The 23231-nt window shown below is 42.9% G+C and overlaps 1 protein-coding gene across 1 annotated transcript in view; it reads left to right on the top strand.

Annotated features, from left to right (window-relative positions):
* The first annotated feature begins 3940 nt into the window (after nucleotides 1–3940).
* LOC133116487 (collagen alpha-2(V) chain-like) overlaps nucleotides 3941–23231 on the top strand; it is a 49041-nt gene continuing 29750 nt past the window's right edge. The window contains exon 1 of the mRNA XM_061226097.1: nucleotides 3941–4164. Coding sequence (XP_061082081.1) covers nucleotides 4077–4164 — 88 coding nt within the window. The 5' untranslated portion in view covers nucleotides 3941–4076. The remainder of the gene's footprint in view (nucleotides 4165–23231) is intronic.

Genomic DNA, 23231 nt, shown 5'->3' on the forward strand with positions numbered 1-23231 from the left:
CAGACACAGAGCAAAGGACTGACCAGCCACAGACACAGAGCAAAGGACTGACCAGCCATGGACACAGAGCAAAGGACTGATCAGCCACAGACACAGAGCAAAGGACTGATCAGCCACATACACAGAGCAAAGCATTGATCAGCCCCAGAGCACAGGACTGATCAGCCACAGAGCAAAGGACTGATCAGCCTGATCAGCACACCCTAAAGCACAACTTGTTCTCCTCCTGCACAGAGCCCTAAAGCACAGCTGTGCTCCTCCTGCACAGAGCTCTAAAGCACAGCTGTGTGATCCTGCACAGAGCCTTAAAGCACAGTTGTGTCGTCCTGCACAGAGCCCTAAGGCACAGCTCTGTGCTCCTCCTGCACAGAGCCCTAAAGCACAGCTGTGTGATCCTGCACAGAGCCTTAAAGCACAGCTGTGTCATCCTGCACAGAGCCCTAAAGCACGATCTTGTCCATTGTCCCTCCCTTCCCTCACACGGATACACCCCAGCCTCAGTGGCTGTTAAGACCGGGAGTGAAATTAAACTCCATATCCCAGAATCAGGTCTCAGCTGTGAAGTTGGCTGCACCAGTGGAATCCACAGCATATGTGACTGTTGATTATATTACTTGCATTGCAAGCCAAGGAAACCATATCGGTAACAATGTGGTTCAGTGACACTAGCTATGTTCCATACTTGTTTGTGTTACATTTTTATTGCCATCTACTCCATTCTTACATGTTTATTTGACGGTCATTTTTCATCTTTGTCTTGCAAGGATCACTCCCGAGAAGAACATTTCCAGGCTCCGCCCTTCTCTGTGAGCGGTTGGCAGGACGAGCCGTGCTGTCTGAATTATAAATACTCCAAACCCCTCTCCTCCCAGCCCAATCCATGGATCCACCCTCTCTGACTAACATATTAAGGACTGAGCCTTTGGCTGTTTTGTTAAGTCTGGGAGAAGTCAAACGGTCGTACGCAAGGATATAGCTGTTCGCCGATGTCATGACTTACCCGCAGCGCTGGAAAGTAGGTCTCCCTCACTTTCCAGCTCCATAAAGGATTTTGTTTCTTTTGGAATTAAACTTGGGCCCCAAGGCTCTCAGGGCATCAGAGACAGACATCAGCCATCTCATGGATACTGTACTTACATTAGAATGGACATCTCCTTTAGCTTCTGGGGACATTATGATGTGCGGCTGTTGTGTGCTTGTGTCCCTACATGTATGGTGTTGGAATCTCAGCCCACCGTACATAAAATGGAAGGCAAAAAGGCAGTCACAGAAGCACAGAATCATATTTTACCGGCTGGGGTATTGCATTTAATTTTTATCACCTCCAAAAGACCATGGCCAATGATTAATGAAAGACCACCAGATTTCCAACAGCAGTATGCTACTATTTAGATACGCTTTGCCATTGCATTATTAAGAACAGTTTTAATGTGTGTGTGTGAGCCAATGTATTTATTTTACCAGGAAATTGCTATTGATATTCCAATTGGAAAGGGAATTCAGTGTTTCATTTAATCTGAAACTAAGCAGGTGTATGCTTGGTCAGTACTAGGATGGGAGACCTCCTGGAAAAACTTTGCTGCTGGAAGTTGCGTTGGAGGGTTGTGATCGAATGTAATGATCTATCTATCTAATGCCTTCATTTTTAAATGTTTCCACAGTTTACGTGTTTCCAACTTAACTTTATACAGTATATACGATTGCATACAGCCAAACTACTTCACAAAGATACTGGATTATACTTCCAAAAACCATCTTGTGGTGAAGTACATTAACTCAAACAGATGCTGCCAGCTGACTGACTGTGACATTCCTTAAAATTTGCATCCCCATCAGCTATTGTTTGGATTTTACACAATTTATGAATGGAATATGATTTCACAAACAGCTGCCTCCACTCCATCTATGGTTGGCATGCAGTTAAGTGCTCCAGATCTGTGTGTAAACGGTGTGCTTGCTGGTCGACGTCTGCTTCCTCCATGCACTGGCGCCCAGCAGCAGCTGGTGCAGGAAAGACTGCAGGCCAAAATGGCCGCTGAAACACTGCAGGAACAGCAGTTATGATGGGGGCCGAGTGGCTTTCAGTGTTTCATAAGGACCGACTGATAGCTGGTGGCTTTGCTTTAAATAAATAAAATATAGAAAAATAAATGGTTTATTTTGGTAAGCCTTGTATTGTTTGGCCTTTTAATTTTGAACTAGTCTTATAAAGGTTATTAGTCCTATCTTGGTTGAAGACTTAAATTAAAGAAGAGGCTTGTTCCATTCAGACATTTGAGACACATTTATGTCAGAGCATTAATATATCTTTTATGTACATAGTGTACATAAAAGATGCATTAAAATACAAAATAATTACAAAACGCCTTGTGTTTTGCAGTTTAACCCTAAGTCAAGGACCAACCCAGATTTGCTTAGGTATAATCCTGGCAAATAAATAGTTCTCTCAAAAATGGCTGAACTGATTATGAAATAAACTTCAACGTTAGTCAGAAAACTGTCATAGCTTCATAACCAGATGGGACATTTGGTTCCATAAATATGTCTGTATGAAATAATTAGCAAAACAAATATTTCTACCAAAATGGAAATATGTTGTCAGACATGGAATAAAAGTGAGCTAAGAAAAACAATGTCTTGATTCTTGCAACTTCTGAATTGCATATCTTTGCTCTTATATTGGAACATGATTTTTTTGATGTAGAGAAATGCCTATTTTGATGTTAGAATATGCCTTTTATTGTCTGAGTCCGTGGTGAGGTGAGGGTTGTAAACCGTAAGTGTGGCGAGGGGGAGGCAGGAGTTTTATTTCCCTGCAAATACAAGGCTGATAAGCATCTAAACAGCTGTTCTAGCTAGCAAATTTTTATTAGCTAGCATCATTTTATTATATATATATATATATATATATATATATATATATATATATATATATATATATACATATATATAAGAACAATAATTTGGGATGTCTGTGACTCAACCACAAGGGAGCAAAGTTGATAGGGTTAAGCCCACTTAGTCAGTGACCTATTGCTCAACACTATATAATGCTAGCAAAAATGTATCAGATTTCAGGAAGCCAATCTCCCTCGAGTTCTCTCAAGCGTGTCTATGGTGACTAGTAGGAACTAGCACTTCTCGTATACAATCCCAACATGCCTACAATCCTACACTGAAGATATGAGTCATTTGACAAAAACCCAAAGAAAGCTTTTGAAAACAAAATGGGCCATTTTGCATAGTGCCCCTTATGGCATGAAGGTGTCATTACTGCCGGAGCCCACTTTGTTGTGCTTTAGCACCTCTGGTGGTGAGTCTTTGTTACTGTGGGGAACTCCTCACTCACACAATAGTAGTTTTTTCCAGCATAGTTTTCCAGACAAAATTTTTTTTAAAGTTTTCTGTCTGTGTATTTCTTCTTATTTTTTTAAGACTGACAGTCTACCATGTTTCTTACAACAAAAAAACTAAAGCATGTTTGTTTCTTCACTGGAAAGAATTCTGAACACTTTTTAAACATATCCAACCATCTTCCATTCCTTGGTGCCTCCTGAGCTAGGTCAAAGGGGTTACGTATTTCTATTCTTAGTCATACGTTTTGCACATAAAACTCCCTTCTGTTGCCGTTAAAAACGCATGAAACAGTCATAAAAAAAAAAGTCACTTTAAGCATCTTGTCCGTGCAAATTCCTCAAAGAACTTTAACTTCATCCGTTTAAACTCACGTCTTCCCTTTGTTGCATTTCTGTGTCTCTCCATTGTGCTGTGGTGGCAAAAGTGTGCACACAAGTTTGATCGGGAGGCAGAGGTTTATTACAAGGCATGTATTTCCAGAGAGCCACAGCTGTGTGTGAGTATGAGCCCTCTCTGGGAGGGGGGGGGGGGGGAAGGGGAAGGGGGGGGGTTAAGAGCATTCCTCTTATTCGGAGCTGTAACTCTGAGCGCCCTGATCGGAGCGTGGGCTGGGTCTGCTGAGCGCGCTCAGACTGCAGGGCACGCAGATAACCTGGGAGCTTTCGTCCTCTGCCTCTCCTGCTTTCCCGCACAGGGGAGCTCATGTCTGACTTATAGACATGAAGACCTCACATTCCAGGACTTTTCTATTCCTCGCGCTTTCCGCCACACAACTTCTGCTCATCCGATGCCAGGACGGGAACAGCGGTGAGTGAACACACTTCTTCTTCTTCCCGTGACCGTGTGTTCGACTGCGTGTTGTGCATGTTGGCAGACTGCGGGGAGGTCTGCTGTAACGGTTAGTGTTAGAACGACCTGGGGACACTGAACAGCTCAGCGCACTGGCTGGCTGCTGCGCTGCCTTGTTCTGTAGTACAGCTGAACAAGGAGCGAATGTTACATGGTTTCATCAGCACTCTTCCAGGTGCGGACTCCTCTGGTTCAGTTTTGCCTCACTTTTTTTCCCTAGTGCCTCACAGGTAAAAGCAGCGAGAAAAAGTTGTAAAATCATCAAGTGTTTTCCATTTCCCTCGTTGGTTGAGTGTGATGCGCCCAGTCGTGTAATGAATAGATAAGTTTGGATACATTCCTTCCTGTTTGGGTGTGTTGGTGTGTTTGGTACGCTGTGGTTCGCACTGATAGAGGAGCTGAGAAGATGGGCGCTCTGTTTGGGTGAGGCTGGGCAGACTGCAGCAGGGCTCTGGGTGTTGTTCTGGCTGTCGGGGGAACAATGCAGCTGTGGGCTGCCCTGTAATTGTGACCCTTTGTGTTCCAATCAGCCCGAGACTGCCAGGCTGGCGTAGGGCTGTAAAACACGGCTCACAGACTCGCTTTGCTCCTTTCACCTTGTTTGGTTCATTAAATATTACCCACATTAATCAACCCCCCCCCCCCCCCACCAACCCCACCCTCACATGTACCCCAGCCCAGATGGGCCTTTGAAGAAAGGCAGTTTAATGCAGGACAGATGTGGGAAGGATGTCATCAAAATGGTGGCTGAGGTTCTTCTGCGAATGTAGGAAAAAGTTGTGCATAACAATAACTCCACATTAATACTTCCCATTGAAAGTACTGCAATAGATCACACCCTCTGAATGCCAAAAAAACTAAGATGATGGACAGTTAAAGCCTTCATTTTAGATAATCTTGTGATAATCTTATGTTTGCAATAGTTGCCTGTTTTGCCATAAAGATTATGTGCCATGCGGTTCAGTGGTTAAAAATGTATGTGTTATCTAGTAGTTCTGTTAGGGGGAGAGGGGTGTTTTAAAATGAGCCCCCTTGTGGTTGTAGTTGCTCCAACATGCAGGGAAACTGGAAGTCATTCTCAGAACACAGCTGCAAGTGATTGGAGCTCATATTCACCCAAGGGTAACCAATCAAAAATGACACAACCAGCAAAATCACCATTCCAAAGGAACTGCCAAGAAACTGTGCCATTTGCATTTGTTAGAAAAGACTGGTTTCAACAATCCGGATGATTTAGCCAAACAAATCGGGAGACTTGTTGCGTCAGAAGGAGCAGCCGTGAGTGGTACCTGACAGAACACAGAGCTTGGAGTGGGAGCAGGGGGAGCACAGCTTCACGTGTCAAAGCTGAAACGGAATGGAGTCTGATCTGCAGCACAACCCTGCGGTTTCCGCGGTTCCCTGTGTTTTGATTGCCATTACTGCACGGCTCCTTTCGGCCGTGGGCTCCTCCGCCGGCCCTCCCGGAGGACGGCTAGGTTTCCTTATTTGGCCATTTCTGCGGGAGAGCTGCACCCTCCGGATGCGTTGAAAACGGGAATCGGGAAGACAGACCGCGGCAGTCCATACGGACAGACGGATGCCACGGTCGTGGAGACGTGTTCACTTAACGTGTTCCTCCTCACAATATGCGTGTCCATACACCAAGTGTGTCTACGTGTGAAGATTGAGCTCTTTGTGAGACTCTTCATGGAAAATAGGAGTTATAGTTTTAATATTGCTGTACTGATGTGAGCACATACGCGGTCAGCGTGTGGTCACGCTTGTGTTCAGGTGGAGTGGAGTGGACCGTGTAGAACACAACGGTGCTGAGAAGCAGCTGGTTCACGCGATTCGGTCCCGCCCGTGTTTTAAAAGCAGACTAATTTGCCCTTTCAGGGCCGTGAACCGCTCAAAGGGCAGAACATCTGGCCGCAGGTTGGATTGTGTGTGTCACGTTGTACCATCCCAAACCAAACGCAGAGGGCCTTAGCTGTCGAGGGCCAGGGCTATTTCAGTACGTAGCACTTTACGGTTTCTGTAAATGAAGGGTTCTGGAGGCTCTGGGACAATAAGCCGGGGTTTGACGGGGAAGCAGACAGTCTGCTGATAGGGCCAAAATCCGGCAGCTGGAATTCCAGACACACCCGGTGATCCGGAGGATAAATGCGTTCCACCAATGACAGCGGGGGTCCGCTTTATAAAGAGCGGTTTTTCACCCAATTGCATGATGGGACTGATTTCCACCACCGTGCTTCGAGATACACTCCCGTCAGCAGAACATGCCATCCACATTACAAGCCAAAGAGCTTCTGCTCAACTGCTATTTTCATGTGGAAAATGGTGGCTATAAATGAAATGTGGTGAAATGGTCTAGAACAAAGTAATTGCAAAGAGGTTGCAAAACAAAAGGGGGAAAAAAAGTATATAAACTGAACAAATGGCAGTTGGCTGAAGCTGACTGCAGAAACAGGCAGTGGGGGGCTCTAAAGATGTAATAAATCTCATGATAAATCTTATGATGACTGTAAACTTGATGTTTGAAGCAAATGTACAAAGCGATTAAAAGAATGTATTAAACATTTAAATTCACATCACATGCACACATACATTCTAGTGCTTGATAATAAGTGACCATAACCTCAGAACATGTCAAGGCCAGAAAAAGTGAAAGAGGCCTAGGTTTATTTTTTGATGCCAAAAAAAGAAAGCTTATACAGGTAATCTGTACACTTAAGAGAAAGCCACCAATGTTTTTGGAAGTTTCATTATAAAATACCTTAGGCCATTCAGCTTTTCATATTTAGCAAGATGCTGATGAATAATGACTGTGAGCAAGTCAAGGCACATGAGCAGAGAAAGCCAGTGAGGTGTTACAAGCCACATGTAAATGATGCAAGAACATTCCCCTTTCCTGGCCTGCATGCAAATAAAACGCTCTCCAGACATCTTCAGAACAAAGCAAAGAAAGCATGATGTCACCTTTCCACAGACACCGTGGTCTGCGAAGCAGAAATTAAACGCTCAAACTTTTGAGAACGGTCCATCAAAACTTTTTGTGGGGTTTCCCTCCTACATTTCTACCCTAAGTGTAAGAGTGCCAGCCATAAATAATACGCTAAGTAACACACACAGGTTTTCCTTTAAACGCAAGAGTCAGGTCGAGGGTCAGTGCCAAGCAAGCTTCACGTCACCAAAAAGAGATTTATTCTTCACTGAAAATGTTGACTTCAGCAATCGACCGAGCAACATAAAATGGCTGCGATTCACCAATTGATTTCAGTCACGGTGGCAGTATCTAACAAACACAACAAAATACTAATACCAGGTCCAGTCACAGCTGAAGTCCATGTGGCGTTCTGAGCCCTGAATTGATTAAATGGTTCTGCGTTCCTTGGTTTATGAAAACAGGAGACGGCACGCGGTCCAGAAAAGCCTTTCAGAATCCCAGGACCCCGAACCAATATTTCACCGTCAGCCAGCCACGGCCTCTGGGGAGGAAAACGTGACACAGATGATTTAGCCGATAGACTTTCAATTCAACACATGCACCTCCAGCCACAGCATGGGAACAGATTTTAAAGCCAATCATGGCAGCCAGCAAGCGTGGAAGGTGATAATTTCCAGATGTTTAAATGGTTTTCTCTGGGCGTATTTATGAAATATTAAAACACTCCACGGCTGCTCACAGTGGGGGGGGGGGGGGCTCCAGCAGGGGAGGGCAGAGCGTAGCGGGGACCGCAGGTCACAGAAATGCATGTCCGTGAGCGCGCAGCCCGGAGGAGAGGAGTTTATCCTCAGTTTGTTTTAGCGCGCGAGGCCCGGTCTGTCTTAAACGCCCGCGTAAGCCCTGTCGCGTGTGGCCAAAGATCTGTCAGCCATTTCCTGGCGAATTTGTTCTGCTATTGGAACATTCCGGTGGGTCAGGAGGTGGTAGAGTCTGCCTTTGGGGTGAGGGCAGGAAAGGTGGACTCAGCTTGGTCGGAGTTTTGTCACTCTGAACAGGTTTCTGAGTTCAGGCTGTTTACACAGCTGGTTTTGCTCGTCTGTAGATTACGGAGGCGTATTTTCTGTACAGTAAAGGGCTAAGGGTGGCTCACACTGACCCCGTCTCCCGGACCTGTCGGCATATCCCAGCATCCCCTCCTGCGGCTCCCCAGCCTGGGACTTTTGGCGGCCTGCGCTCCAGTTTGCAATGATGTCATCTCCCATTAAAAAGTATTTACAGGCTTTGTGTAAGCACAGAGGCCTGGTTAGGAAAAAAAAACAAAAAACTAACTAACATTCTCACACATAGAGTAATTGTTCCAACAATTCATTAACCGGTCATACTTTGCAAAAGTAGAAAATGAAAGTTTATCTTTAAACTAAAAAAATAGATTTAAAATGTGGATTTAATCAACAAAAAACTGACTCACAATTCAAGGCAGGTGTCAGATTTTTTTGGCGTAAACACAATGGGGATAGCTGTAAGAAGTAATTGAATAAATATTTTTGTGAAAGGTAAGGACACCCGTTGATTTAATCCAGTTTAAGACCATACTGGACGTACCTCATATCATGATCAGCCACAGACACGTGCAGCCAAAATAGTTGTACAGCTGACCAAAATGCTAAATGTGAAGCCTTCTCATGAATATCTCATGAATCATAAAGGCCTTCTTAATTATCTGATTTGTTCTAATTCCTTATATAATTGACCAATGCATTTGTTTTTGTTTTGTAGTTTTACTGATTGAAATTATATGGTGATCTGTTTATGCTAGTGCCGCAACGATATATTTTCCCCAAACACGCACGTGTTTAACGTCTCATTTTAAGCGTATTGTAGCAATGTTTGTTAAAACGGCTAAGAGAAGCTACCGATCTGTTTGCTTATGTTATCGATTTATTGTATTAAATCACGTAGGCATTTCGGGTGATAGGGCTGCGAACAGCCAAAATGCTCCCCATCATAAAGGGGTTAACGGGGTAAACTTCAACTCATTTGCCGTTTTTTTCCTTACTAACATTCACATTTAACGGCAGCTTCATGGAAACATGCTTACCGCTACAGTTCCGGTTTCACTGCCAAACGGAGTGGGTCAATCAAAGCCTTATCTCTAGAGCGGTTCCTGTGGGAAATTCCAATTGGTGCATTGTGTGTCTTTTCAAAATTGGTGGGTGGGGCGTTTGGAACAGTGTACTTTTGATGTGTTATTTACTGTTCAGTACCTTTATTTTTGTTTCCATTGTTTTTGATCATGTACAGATTTTGTATGGTACCATATGATTTGTTTTCGATTTGCTAACAGATTCATTTGTGTTAGTTTAGTCTGGGTGAGAGGAGCTAAGGCCTGTACTGGCTAATCAGGGGCTCTTCTAGACAGTCTATTTTCAGCAGACACAGGGTCAAATTCCCAGCAGACATGCTACTTGGGCCAACTAGGCAAAACTGGGCATACTAAAATCACTTTTGCACTGCATCTATGTCAGCATTGTTGCATTGTTGCCAGGAATTTAAAGAAGAAGACAGAGAGACCCAATTAAAATCACTAAGTCTAAGGTTACTCTGACAACTACGTCTTTATGCTTTGCTTGGTAATTATTTGCATCTCATGGAAGATTGGCGCATATCACAGTTTAAAAATACACGAAACGCCACAAAATATTTAACTGAAAGGATTGTAAATGTTGCGACCGATTCTCTGTAAACTGGGATAATCCGGTGAAGATGGTGCTGATGTCATGTGGCTATACCGTTTGCTGGCTGTACATTGGTGCCAAGCCGTCTGGAGTTCATTAAAATAATGTGCCTGACCACAAAAAGTATCATATTAGCTTTTGCTAAATTTGCGCCTTCAGAGTTTCTAGAACAGTTGTGAGACGTGGCTTTAGAATGTTCTGTACTGTATGTACTCTGGGTCATGTGATCCTGTTTGAAATTATGGTCTGTTTTCACTCAACATACTGTGGCTGGTAAACCTGATACTTTTCTGTTTGGTCACATTTCAGCAGGCTGAAGAAAGTGAAGGTACTTCTGGGTCTCTATCAGTACTGAGTAAAGTGTTCAGAGATGCATGTCTACTGTGCTCAGTCTGTTATAACTGTATGGTACTCAACATTATTTAGACAATGGGCCAATTTCAGAGACACCGATTACATTTGTCCTGGACTAAAATTTTGAATGGAGAATTTATATTCAAAATTGAATTAGTCTTGGACTAGGCTTAATATGTGTTGGGGAACTGGCCCAAAGTGTTTATATTCATACACAATAAAATAGATGCAGAGGCTGCCTAAAAGTCAATGAATATGTTGTGCAAGAAACTAAAAAAGCAAAACTTACATTAAAAAATAAAAACTTCAGGTGAAAGGTCAGTGCATCTGGATGGCTGTTTCTTCAGTGTCTCTGATCATGTGATCCTTTCGGTCTTGGTGAATGGCTGTGGGCAGGTTCATACTGTAATACTGATTAAGTATTGGCCTTACTATTGTTCAGTGGCATTGTCTGTTTACCTTAGCCACTGGGGGCAGCCTGTAGTCCAGTGGCTAAGGGACATGACTGGGACCCAGAAGGTTGGTGGGTCAAGCCCCGGTGTAGCCAGGGAAAGCTGCACAGCTGTTATCCCCACATTGCTCCCTGCTTAGTTTAATCAACTGTAAGTTGCTTTAGATGAAAGCACCAGTTAAATATGTCGTTATTCAGCCAGTGGTAATAAATAAGTAATAAATCATCTTTTTTCAGCAGACATTAATTAAGAAGCTGATCCCTGGTGCTGATGTGAGCATAATGTGAAATATTATATGAAATGAAAGAATCTGTAAACTACAGAATTCATCTCCCTCAGCAAGCTGCATTGTGGGTAATGGCTCCAGCAGATCTGCCCACATCTCTCACAGCTCTCCTCTCAGACAGAAAGGCAGCCGTCCAGGCAGACTAATCGGATGTGGAAAGATTGCATGTTGCAGTGAGTCATGCAGGCCGGTAGAATTTGATAATTGCACATTGTGGAGAGGCTCTGTGGACCTGAGCAAGCTGGTAGCTGAGACCATTTCACTTACAAGAGGCAAGAAGCCATTTCAGTTGAACAAAGGAACAAAATTGGTACTTTCATGTGAAGTACCAATCATAAGGTAGTGACTTGTGACTTGTCATACATTTGTGACTTGTGTGTGTGTGCGTGCACGTGCCTACATGCATGTGTACGTGCGTGCATGTGTATGTGTGGTATAGACATAATTTATGCTCATTATCACACATACTGCGAATATCCCTTTGGGCTGTTTCTCAGTACAGTTAGTTCTGATATAAAACAGACCCCCAGCGGTGTGGCTTGTTGTGCATAATTGACTGTAAAAAATAGATGAATTCGCTTCCACAGAGACTAAAGCTATAATAAAGACAATGATGGTCTGCATTTAAAGACTCCAGATTCTGACAATGATGTGTTCCCTGGTCAACAAGCGTCCTCATCTAATTGCAATGTCCATGTCCATCTAAACAGCAGTCTCACTGGGATATGTTTGCTTCTGGCTCGTTCAGACAGGGGTTTCTCTGGAAAACAGTATCAGTTTGAGAGGAAATGCCGTTCTTTAGTGTAGCTCTTGCTGCTGTTCAGTCAGCTTTCTCTTCGTTTGGCCAGACCATGTTTCAGAGCACTCAGTGTAGGGTATCTGCTTGGATTTCCTCTGTTATCTGACTGAAGATATGATGATGCAAACAGTTGGTTCCTGCCTGCTTGTCGGGAGTCCCCAGTCGCTATTTTTTTTTTGTGAGGGGGTTGTTTTTTTGGGGCCCAGCCCAGAAGAGACTTCAGAGAACAGCCTCCCACCCCCCCCCCCCCCACCCCCCAGAACTCCCTATCTCGCCTCCAGGAAGTCCAGTCTCTGGGGCATGTCTAATGGGGGACTGGATTTTTCTCAGAACGCTTTAACAACTTTTCCACATTTTGACGATTCACACACAACACAAACCGTTCTTCTTGGCAGGAAGGTTTTTGTGATTTAAGCTGCTCCGCTGAGATAGTTAGCCACTTAAAGTCTGTGCTGCACAGCCTTTGAGACCTGTATTTGTGTTAAAAGCTGAAATGTGCATATGAGAGACAGAATCAGGATCCAGCTAGCCTTTCAGTGGCCCTAGCTGAATTTGGGGATCGTTGCCGGGGGGGGGGGGGGGGGTGGTTGTGTATGCCTAGAGCCGGCCCTGGACAAAACATTATAGCAACTAAAGTTAGACATCAAAAGAGTGCTGGAACAGGGGTCAGAGTTCTTGTAAAACTCTCCTGCCACATCTGACTCCTCATCAATCCACAAACATTTGGTGTCCATGTGGTGGGATGAGCAGAAGGCTAGTAAACGGCCTCTGTCCTCTGGAACCAGCACTGTGCGATGAAACAGAGGGACACTGCAACTGCACAGGTGGGCTTTACAGAGAACGCTCTGGCACCGTTGTTCCTTACTTTCATCATCATCAACTTTCAAGTCTTCATGCAATGAATGGGGAATGGCATTCAATGACTTAACATTTTTCAAAATAACACTTTACACTGTGGTACATTTTGCTCTGTAGTATCAAATCTGCACAATGATAAATCACATTGCACTGAATCTATAGGAATGACACACAGTATATGCACATACATAACTGGAATGTGCCTGTACCTAAAAATAGGCATTATAACATTCCTGCTAATTTTACTGTACAGAATCACATAGGCTACAACCAGAGCGAGGGTTGGGAATTCAATGGAAAATTAATGGGGAATTAATCAACAGTGTAATAGTCAACTAATGTCCCCCGAAGTGCATCATTTGTTCTGTAATCAGGGACTGACCGCAATGCACTTTGTTGTACGTCGCTCTGGATAAGAGCATCTGCTAAATGCCATGTAATGTAATGTAATGTAATGTAATGCAAATGAGGCTAATTTTACCGTGGGAGTTACAAGTAAACAACACAGGAAGCATATGCACATATTCAGATGCAGATTGGGCCTAGTCCTAGACTACATCCAATTTTAATAGGAGATTCTTCATAGAAAACTCAATTTAGTCCAGAACTATGCTTAATCTGTGAAACTGGCCCATAGAGACAAAGTGAATCTTTTCAAAATCATTGGCTTTTGTCATACTGACTGATTCATCAAAAACTAAACTAGTGCAAAGTAGTGCCTAGTTTCAGACTTTCTTTTTCAGATAACTTTTTCAGATAATCATAATGCATATACAGGGCAGCCTGTAGCGTAGTGGTTAAGGCACATGACTGGGACCCCCAAGGCCGGTGTAGCCACAATAAGGTCCGCACAGCCGTTGGGCCCTTGAGCAAGGCCCCTAACCCTTGTCTCCTGCTTAGTCTAATCAACTGTACATCGCTCTGGATAAGAGCATCTGCCAAATGCCAACAATGTAATGTAATATAACCAATACAGGCTCTAAATGAGCTCGCTACGGCAGTGTGTAATCTGCAAACACACACCTCTACCCCGCAGTGTAATGGACCATAAACTGTGATTTAGCTGTGATTACCATCATCATATCATTGTTAAGCAAGAAACACAGAGTTAACACGCCGTTTCCCCTGTCTAATAGAGCTGCTCTGTTAGATTGCACTACCACACTATCAAAAGAACTATCATGAAAAGAACGCTTGTATTAAAACAAAGATTTGTCAGACACATTGATGCGTCTTGAGCCGGAGAGGTGTGTGTTTTTTTGGGGTAAAAGTGGAATAGAGGACTGAAATAAATGTGTAACTGACAGACAGGGAGGCGGGGGGAGGTAAGTCATAGTCTGGGAAATGTAGTAACAACAGCCCCCCGGGACTGTGGAATGGCTTTCCAGAGGTGACTCAATGAGGGGCAGGCAGGGGGGTGGTATTTATGACACAGCTCCCTGGGTTGCCTTGGGATGATCAATTATACATGCTGTGATGCACGACAATATCTCAGCAAAGCTAGCTGCTTTTTACCGTGCCACTGTTTGAGCAGAATCAAGCGGGGAACACAGTGCATATAGTATATCAGACACCATGCACCCGAGAGCCAGGTCACCATGTTTGTCTTAACTTATTTTACATCCCGGGTATATTTCCAGTTCTGAGAGGAAACCGTTACTTCTCTGACACCACACTGGAAGTGCCTCCGCCATGCAGACCATGGCCTGTCTTAAACTGACTTCCTTCAACTTCAAGGCAGGTGGAAATCGATTCTCCAAATGCCATTAAATGCTGAGTTTCTTTAGAAAAAGAAAACCATTAAAAGCGATAGGCACTGTTTATAACTGCCATTTCAAACAGACAGCCCTAAGTAATGCACATTTGGCTTATTTAGCTTATGCATGTTTACTCAGACTGAAGGCAGAACATTATTATGTATATAACCTTTTACAGGCCTAAATAATGCACATTTGTTGGCTTAGACATGTTACACATGACTGAAGGCAGCACATCATTATGTATATAATCTGTTACAGTCGTCATTATTCCTCAGGGTGCAGTATAGTGGCTGTTTCTTCATTTTTTCCACTGCGGTACAGAGAGGTTGATGATGTACAATATTTTCCCAAAGAAGGAACATTGAGCAAGTTTGCCTCTTTGTTCACACAATGCGGCATTTAAGCGAGAGAGAGAGAGAGAGAGAGAGAGAGAGAGAGAGAGAGAGAGAGAGAGAGAGAGAGAGAGAGAGAGAGAGAGAGAGAGAGAGAGAGAGAGAGAGAGAGAGAGAGAGAGAGATACTTTTATTTTGGAGCAAAAGCCCCACACAGCTGAGGATTAGCATGTGCTTTACTCAGGAAGTGTGTAAATCTGGGACATCCCAAATAATACACAGTCCAAGATTATATATCTGATAGCGTAGTGTGAATCGCAGCGCTTACCTTTCAATCCTTATTTAAATAAGTTACATTTGGTACATTTTTTTGGATTAATACAATAATATTTTCATTCATTTATTAGGCTTTTGCTGAAATTATTCTTTGCATACATACAATACATATGATCCGTTTTTTTAATGCACATCTCTGGACATTTTTGTTTTTGAAGGTTTTAGCTTTTATCCAAAGCGATTTACAGTTATTTAGACTAAGCAGGGGGCCAGTTCCCCCTGGAACAATATGGGGTTAAGGGCCTTGCTCAAGGGCCCAACAGCTGTGCAGATCTTAGACCAATACTCCCCTTCCCCAATATCCGTACCCCATTCCCAATGTCTATACCCCCTTCCCAATGTCCATACCCCCTTCCCAATGTCTATACCCCCTTCCCAATGTCCATATCCCCTTCCCAATGTCTATACCCCCTTCCCAATGTCCATATCCCCTTCCCAATGTCTATACCCCCTTCCCTACATTCCCTATATTCAGCAAGCTAGCATTGTTCCAGTTGAGGGCACTGCAGTGGCTCGCTTGCGGCAGATCCATTTACACTGCTGTGTAGTCTTTTAACAGCCAATGCTCAACTGGACTGGCCGCTAGCTTATTTGCTATAGCGATAACTGTTTTAGCAGCCAATGCTCAACTGGACTGGTCTGTAATGTACTGCTGTAGCGCTAACTCTTTTAGCAGCCAAGGCTCAACTGAAATAGCCACTAACAAACTGCTTTAGAGCTGACTTACGACACGCTGGCAGGCTGACTGGTCTGTCGTGGCCACTGAGGACTCCTGATTGGATACTATCTTCCACACAAGCCTCACAAAAACCCAGCTGTGGGTATCGGTGACTTTATGCGACTAAGATGTGACTCTCAATAAGCAATCCAAAACCCGGACCTCCGTACGTACATGGATATAATAAGTATGATTATATACGTATTAGCATAATTCATAGTTCCATTTTTATATCCTGTGGTTAGGCAGTCTACATTCTCCAACATGGTTTGCAATTATGGGACATTTATAAAATGCCCTGGATGTTGTGGGGCAGGAATTTCCACATGCAATTATACTGTAACATTAATAAAACTTATCTTAAATATTATTCCATATCCACATTAAAAGAAAGACATTACAGAATCTATATTTCTGTAAAATTACTGGTCTCAAACACACATACACACACACACACACACACACACAGAGGAACAGTTTCTGTTGTTCGAAAGAAAAGAGAACTACTGTATACTTAACTATACTTAGCATGTCTCTGTTCTTTCATGTACAGCAGTTACACCACAGTCTCCCTTAAATTAGATCACAGGGATAGTACATCCGAGGATAATCTGCTCAAAAACTGCTGACAGAGGCACTCTGCTCCACTGTAGTCCGTGTGCCTTCTGCAAAATGCATCTCTTTGGTTTCCTTTGTTTGATAGAACACTGCATTCCATCTCGGAGGAGATGGAAATCAAATCATTGGAACATATATAGGCCGAATACGGTTCCATCTCAGACACTACAACAACTCTGTGCACTGGACATAACATTGCTAGTTTACTGCATATAGCATTGAGCATTTGGATGAGTAATAATGTAAAAATTACCCAAATAATTATAATGTAAACATTTTTATAAATATATGTGAAGTAGAGTTGTGAAAATCATGAGTAACCATCATAACATCAGAATGATGCCTTAATTGCACATGAATATATGATTGCCTAGATGATTGCCTCAAAAACTGTTGCAAAACATTGCACACCATTGGGAGGAAACATACAGTGTCTTTCCGATTGAGCGTACCCCTGCTCAACTTCAAACACAATAGCTGAATGATTTACATAATAATTTACAGACTGTTCTGCACTTTATAATCTTTGTTTGTGCTTATCAGCAAAAATCTGAAAGTAAAGTGAAATTATACAAAGAAAAAACTGGATGTTCAAACAGTTCTGGAGTTTGGGAAAGTATGTTTAAGCAGTTCAGAAGTTTGGGAAAAGCATGTTCAAGCTGCTTGGGAGTTTGGAAAAACATGGTAAAGCAGTTCAGAAGTTTTGGAAAAGCATGGTAAAGCAGTTCCTACGTTTTGGAAAAGCATGGTAAAACAGTTCAGAAGTTTTGGAAAAGCATGGTAAAGCAGTTCGGAAGTTTTGAAAAAGCATGGTAAAGCAGGTCAGGAGTTTGGGAAAAGCATGTTTGAGCAGTTCAGGAGTTTGGAAAAGCATGTTAGAGCAGTTGGGGAGATTGGGAAAAGCATGTTAGAGCAGTTCTGGAGTTTGGGAAAAGCAAGTTTTAGCAGTCTTGGAGTTTGGGAAAAGCATGTTTGAGCAGTTCAGGAGTTTGGAAAAGCATGTTAGAGCAGTTCTGGAGTTTGGAAAAAGGAAGTTCAAGTAGTTCTGGAGTTTGGACAAGCATGTTTAAGCAGTTCTGGAGTTTTGGAAAAGCATGTTTGAGCAGTTCTGAAGTTTGGGAGAATGCGTGTCCGAGCAGTTCAGGAGTTTGGGGAAAGCATGTTACAGCAGTTTGGGAGTTTGGGAAAAGCGTGATTGAGCAGTTCGGGAGATTGTGAAAAGCCTGTCCGAGCAGTTTGGGAGTTTGCATTAAAAGGGACTGAAACATCCCGTTCCCTTTGGGGCTGATGATGTTGCCAGCTGCCAGACACCCCGGCAGGGAGAAGGAGTCGAATGCGGAAATATGATCGGAGGGTCAAGGCCTCGCCTGTTCTCTGTGGTGTAAAACAGCTTGACATGCTAGAAGTATAAACGCCTGCAAAGACTGGGACTGAGTCCAGAGTCAATGTGGTCATTTCTGTAGGAAACCATGAAAAGTGGCAGACTCCCAATGTTGTGTTGGGTGTGTCCTGCCAACCTGTAACTTAGCAGATGGCACACCCTGCATAGTCCTGAGAGAGGACGCCTGGTCAGATAGCTGGGAGGCTCTGAGCACCATTTTAACTGTGTAGTTAGGGAAGGAGACTGCAGTCAAGCCTGCCTGTCTGTCTGTCCATCCATTTGCCTCTGTGTCTGTATTTTCCCATTCTATGTCCTAGGGATGGGATGATTTTTGGGAACAGTTCCACATTTACCTATATGAACACATTCTACTGTAATCCCCTATGAGGTGAGGGTGGGGGTATGTGACAGGATACAAAACTAAAATAAAAACTAAAAAATATTATTATAAAGGAGGGAAGCCACACCCCTCCCTGAAACCAAAGCAGGGAGTTGTTTACCTCAATGCTATTTGGGAGCACAGGGCTGGTATTTCCAATTTTTTCTTCCCTTCTGTCTCTCTGTGAAGAGTATTTGTGACAGTCTTCTGTGAAAAGCATGATACGAATACACCTAAATTGAATTGAACTGTACTCTCATGGTGTGACCACTTAACTGCTCTAGCCCCAACCCTAAATGTGACTCCACCCCACGCTGCTCTCGGGTTCAGAAACCATGAGCGCAATATAAAAACCTTTTTAGGCTCTTTGTAAGCATTTATTTGAAAATGATTACAGTTGTTTCACACACAAAACCGTTTTACTGGAAGATGGAAGGCAAGATTTGATCTTTGATCTTCATTTCCTCTTTCTTGCGTTTATGTGCCAAGTGTGCTACGATACCGGGCTTTAGACATTCCATAAAACGCTGAGAGAGGGGTGTTACAGCACTGTACTTCACACCGGCATTTATGTGAAACTGAGGAACAAAAGAGGGAAAACATCAGTGCGCTAAGCTCAGCAACTGGGCTGCCACAAAATGAAGACAACCATTCATTAGAAATGAAGACAGGATTCTGAAAAAAGGAGCAGGGAAATGTGAACTACGATCCAAACATGATCAAGAAAGCCGCCTGAAAAGAACACCCTCATGGTGATTGAACTGTGTATTTCCTTAGTAACTTTCAGCTATGTTAGTTGAAAAATACTACTCTCCACCTCAGGTGATGTGTGGTGAGCATTCGGCCACAAAATGGCTGCCGTTGCATCACCCAGGTGGGTGCTACACATTGGTGGTGGTTGGCAAGTTTCCCCCCCCCATCACTGTTCAGTGCTTTGAGTGGCCGGCGGGTAAGAAAAGCGCTATATAAATGCAAGGAATTATTATTATTAATATTAATATTATTATTAAAAATGTCCCACCCATATACTGTATATATATTTGGAGGCTGCATTTGATTTTGAGGGTTCATATATGCACATGCGACATGTCTTCTGTTGTCCATGTAATATGCAACCACAATGGGAGCAGCCTGTACATGATTGGACCCGGAAGGTTGGTGGTTCGAGTCCTGGTTCAAGATCCGCACAGCAGTTGGGCCCTTGACCAAAGCCCTTAACCTCGCATTGCTCCAGGGGGGGTTGTCCCCTGCCCAGCCTAATCAACTGTAAGTCACTTTTAATAAAAATTTCAGCTAACAGGCTAGTGCTAACTGCACTGTGAATATGCTGCTGTAATGGTGGACACTACGCAGGCAGTACGTGCGCAGTCAGGGTTTAACCTTGATCAACCCTGATGGCTAAACCACATTAAAGCCTCAGGGAGGAACACCAGTCAGAGCAGAAACCGTATTTCTTAAAGGGGAGAAGAGAAGAACAGGCTTGTCATCGGCTACTTCTTCCTCTAACTTTCCTGGCCGCAGTCCACTGCTCACCCCAGAGAGGCGCAGACTGACTGGGGAAGAACATTTCCCTTGCATGTTGTAACCATAAACAACATGGCTTCTGGGGAGAAAAAAATAAATTCAGATGCTATTCAGATGAACCAAAACTACTGAAGCTCTGTCCCCATTATGACAAAATCAGATTTATGGAAATGTACTTTAACCCTTTGAGGTGTAAGATTGTGATTGTGATTTGAGTGTTCTTAACTCAATGTGTGAAGCACCAATCACTACTAGTAACTGAAAGCAATGGAGTTATGTTCTAAGACACTGCACTTTGAAAAGGAAAATCATTCTGAAAACCTACTCTTCAAAGGGTTCAGTCGGGATGGTTTTTAATATAAAAGAAAATGGTTCTTCCCGCAGCATTCTGAAGAAACCTCATAAAGGCTTGGAGTACTCTGACCGTGCCCTTTCACTTTGAAGTGTGAGGTTGGTCTGGTTAACCATGATAGAATGAACTGGAACCTTCCAACCTCTGCCATCCTTTAATGCACCACGATCTATGACCATGGCTGCAGACCCACACAAGGCCACAACCAGGTGCAATGTCAGGACTTTGGGCCCAATGAAAGAACCCCCCACACTGGGCCCCACCCCCCAGGCCATCCCATCCCCACACAATTACTAACCACACCTCCACAACCTAATAATGGACACTTGAAAAAAAAAACTGGAAATAACTACTTTTTCAGGCTTGCAGCTCAATTGTAGAAACACATTTTTATCCTATGTTGTAATATTTTCAGAGGGCCCCTGTCAGTCAGGAATCGTATGTTGGAGCCGCTATGAAAATTCCCATCAGCTGTAAATCTGTCTTACAGAGACACAGCCCATTTTCTCCTGGGACCCACACTTTATCTCCAGCAGAGCCAACTAACATTTCCTGATTTAAAAAATGCATATTTTATTTGACTGTTCAGAATATCTGTTTAAGAACACCATAAATGTGAGGAATGGGATTATTAAAATATTGACACAGGCTAAATAATTCATCAAAGTCACTGTTGCTTAGTAAATATTTTTGACAATTTCAACAAATTAAACTCATGTGCTATGGTGAGAAAAGAGAAAAGAAATGTAAGTAAAATCTGACTCATTATTTCCAGAGCCGTCATTTTAACCTCTAGTTTCTGGCTATGACAGCAAATCCCCAAACACAGAGGAAAAGTTATGACTATTTCCACTTTAGTAGGAAAAACGCATAAAGCGCTGTATTAACATGTTCCTTTCCTTTCTGTTTAACGCATAGAGGGTGGGCCCATTTGTTATTTTTATCCATCCTCTTTAGTGCCACTTGTTTTAGGTAAGCGTGTGAGTAAGGACACCACATTGCGTTTTGCTCCATACCGTTTTTTAGTTCGAGAAGGAATTCTGTGAGGTGTGCATGAAGTTAAAATGCTGCTATGGATACGGTGTTCGGGCGGTCTAACGTAGAGCATGTCCGCACGGGGACGGGGTGGATCTACGTTGATCTATGGAAAATGGGCAACAGGACAACTTCTCAAAGGGGCACACTTTTCACAGTAGTGATGTTTACTGGAGCTCTTACCACGTCTGTCAGAAAATAGAAACCTGCTATAAGGGGGGGGGACACATTATATTGAGAACACATTATATTCTTAATGTGTTTTCAAGATTGTTCAGGGAGCCGCAGTTCTGAAACGCAGAAGCATACAGTGGAATCACCACGTTTAAAAGAATCTTAGATTACAGGAGGGTAAAGAGATACTTTTGAACAAAGAGCATAGGTTGGATAAGCAGTCTGTGCTCTGGTTGTTTATGTAATGACATATGGTGAGAGCTTTGTTTCATTCTCCGTGCAGTCCGCCACAGTTAGGTGCCCGTTATGCCTAAACATCTGAAGAGAACAATGCAAGAGCATCTGAAACCTATAGCCTAACCTGGGTGAATCTGAGTACGCGTGACAGTTTCGGACACATCTGGACTGCGGGCAGCAATGTTTCAGTGATAAATCTCAGATAATGTCCTTCCAATGCAAATAAAAGCTGAACGGGGATCCTACCCTGATGTTTGCAGTGTAGTTGGTCTTTTCTTTTGGAGTACAAAAGTGCTGTTTGCTCTGAAACTTGAACTTAAGATAACTTTAAGAACTGGTTCCGCGCAGCACAGCACACAGGTGAAAATGGTACTGCGATAATAAAAGCTACAATAGGCTACTTAAAAATGTTTACCTAGTGTTTCCTTGTGAGATTCTGGCTGTATTTTAGCCAGAGAGACTGAGTGTGTGGTCTCCCACAGGGATATCGGAAGAGGATTTATTGTTTACAGAAGTACTATGACTAACTAACTGCAAAGGTGTCTTGGTAATGTGGGTCAAGAAGCAAACAACGGCGTACAGTTAATTCCATTGTTTTCAATGCAAAAATCTTAGATTTGATTTAAAATGAAATTGTGTGTATTCAGATATACATCACACAGGATAATTGCGGCTTATTGATATGGTTACGGCCTCCAATTCGTCATGCCAATGTTTATGAGGTTTGAAACAGAATTGGACATCAAAGCTGACATCTGCCCTTAATCTGTGGATATCGTGATTGAGTAAATTGTTTTCACATTGTACCTCGCCTGTAAGAAGTTCAGACACTTGCACCGTCGTCAAACTTACGTTGTAATGCTTGTCATTAATGGGGAAAGTATTCAAGTAGTCAGAGCCAATATCAATTAGAGAATTCCCAAAGGCTTTGAAAAATATTTTGGCTACTCACCCCTAATATGTCATCAGTTCGGTAGACTGACACATAGGCTCAGCGGTGACACCTGGTGTTTATAAGTGAAACTGGCCAACACTGGCCAAATTTAAGGGGCTACACCCTTCATGGATTAATTCCATTGCACTGATTTAAACAATGGAACAGTTTCAGTTGTAAAACATGCAGAACTCTGAGCACTGCATTCTAGTTATCTGAATGACAGCCTGTATCAAAGCAAATGGTGCTGTATGTTTTGCAGCCTGAAATCGAAAATAACTGCAACTGAACAAGCCATGCCAAAAAAATTAAAAATAAATCATGGACGAATTAGGCTACACCGTGTTTTTTTATTGCATCCGCAGCACATTCAGAAGTGTGGAGAAAACGCATCACAGACATGAAATGGCCGGCCATAGTGAATACTGTTACAGGCACATGGTGAATACGTCGGAAAGTAGCCATAGCCTACATTTCTTGTGATAAATTAATTCCAGATGTGTTGATTTATTTGAATTATTCAGGAAAAAATGTTAATGGGAAATTTCTGTCATTGTTTTGAATCAGGTGTTCAAACTGCTACTCAAGTAATATTTGGCAATAACCGATTTAAAGACACTTTAAATATGTTTTTTCCAGACTTTTTTCTGATTCTCTAACTGGGGACAGGGTGTTCCCATGGGTGTTTTTGCAAGTTAACACAGTACAAATGATCTATGAAAGGTCACTGTCTGTTCAACTGAAAAAAAAGTATGATTAATCTCACAGATATACAGATTTCAGTATCAAATGTACCATTTTAACACTCTTAATATCCTTTCCAGCTCACTGT

Source organism: Conger conger, chromosome 17 (assembly GCF_963514075.1).
Source record: "Conger conger chromosome 17, fConCon1.1, whole genome shotgun sequence".
Classification (NCBI taxonomy): Eukaryota; Metazoa; Chordata; class Actinopteri; order Anguilliformes; family Congridae; genus Conger; species Conger conger.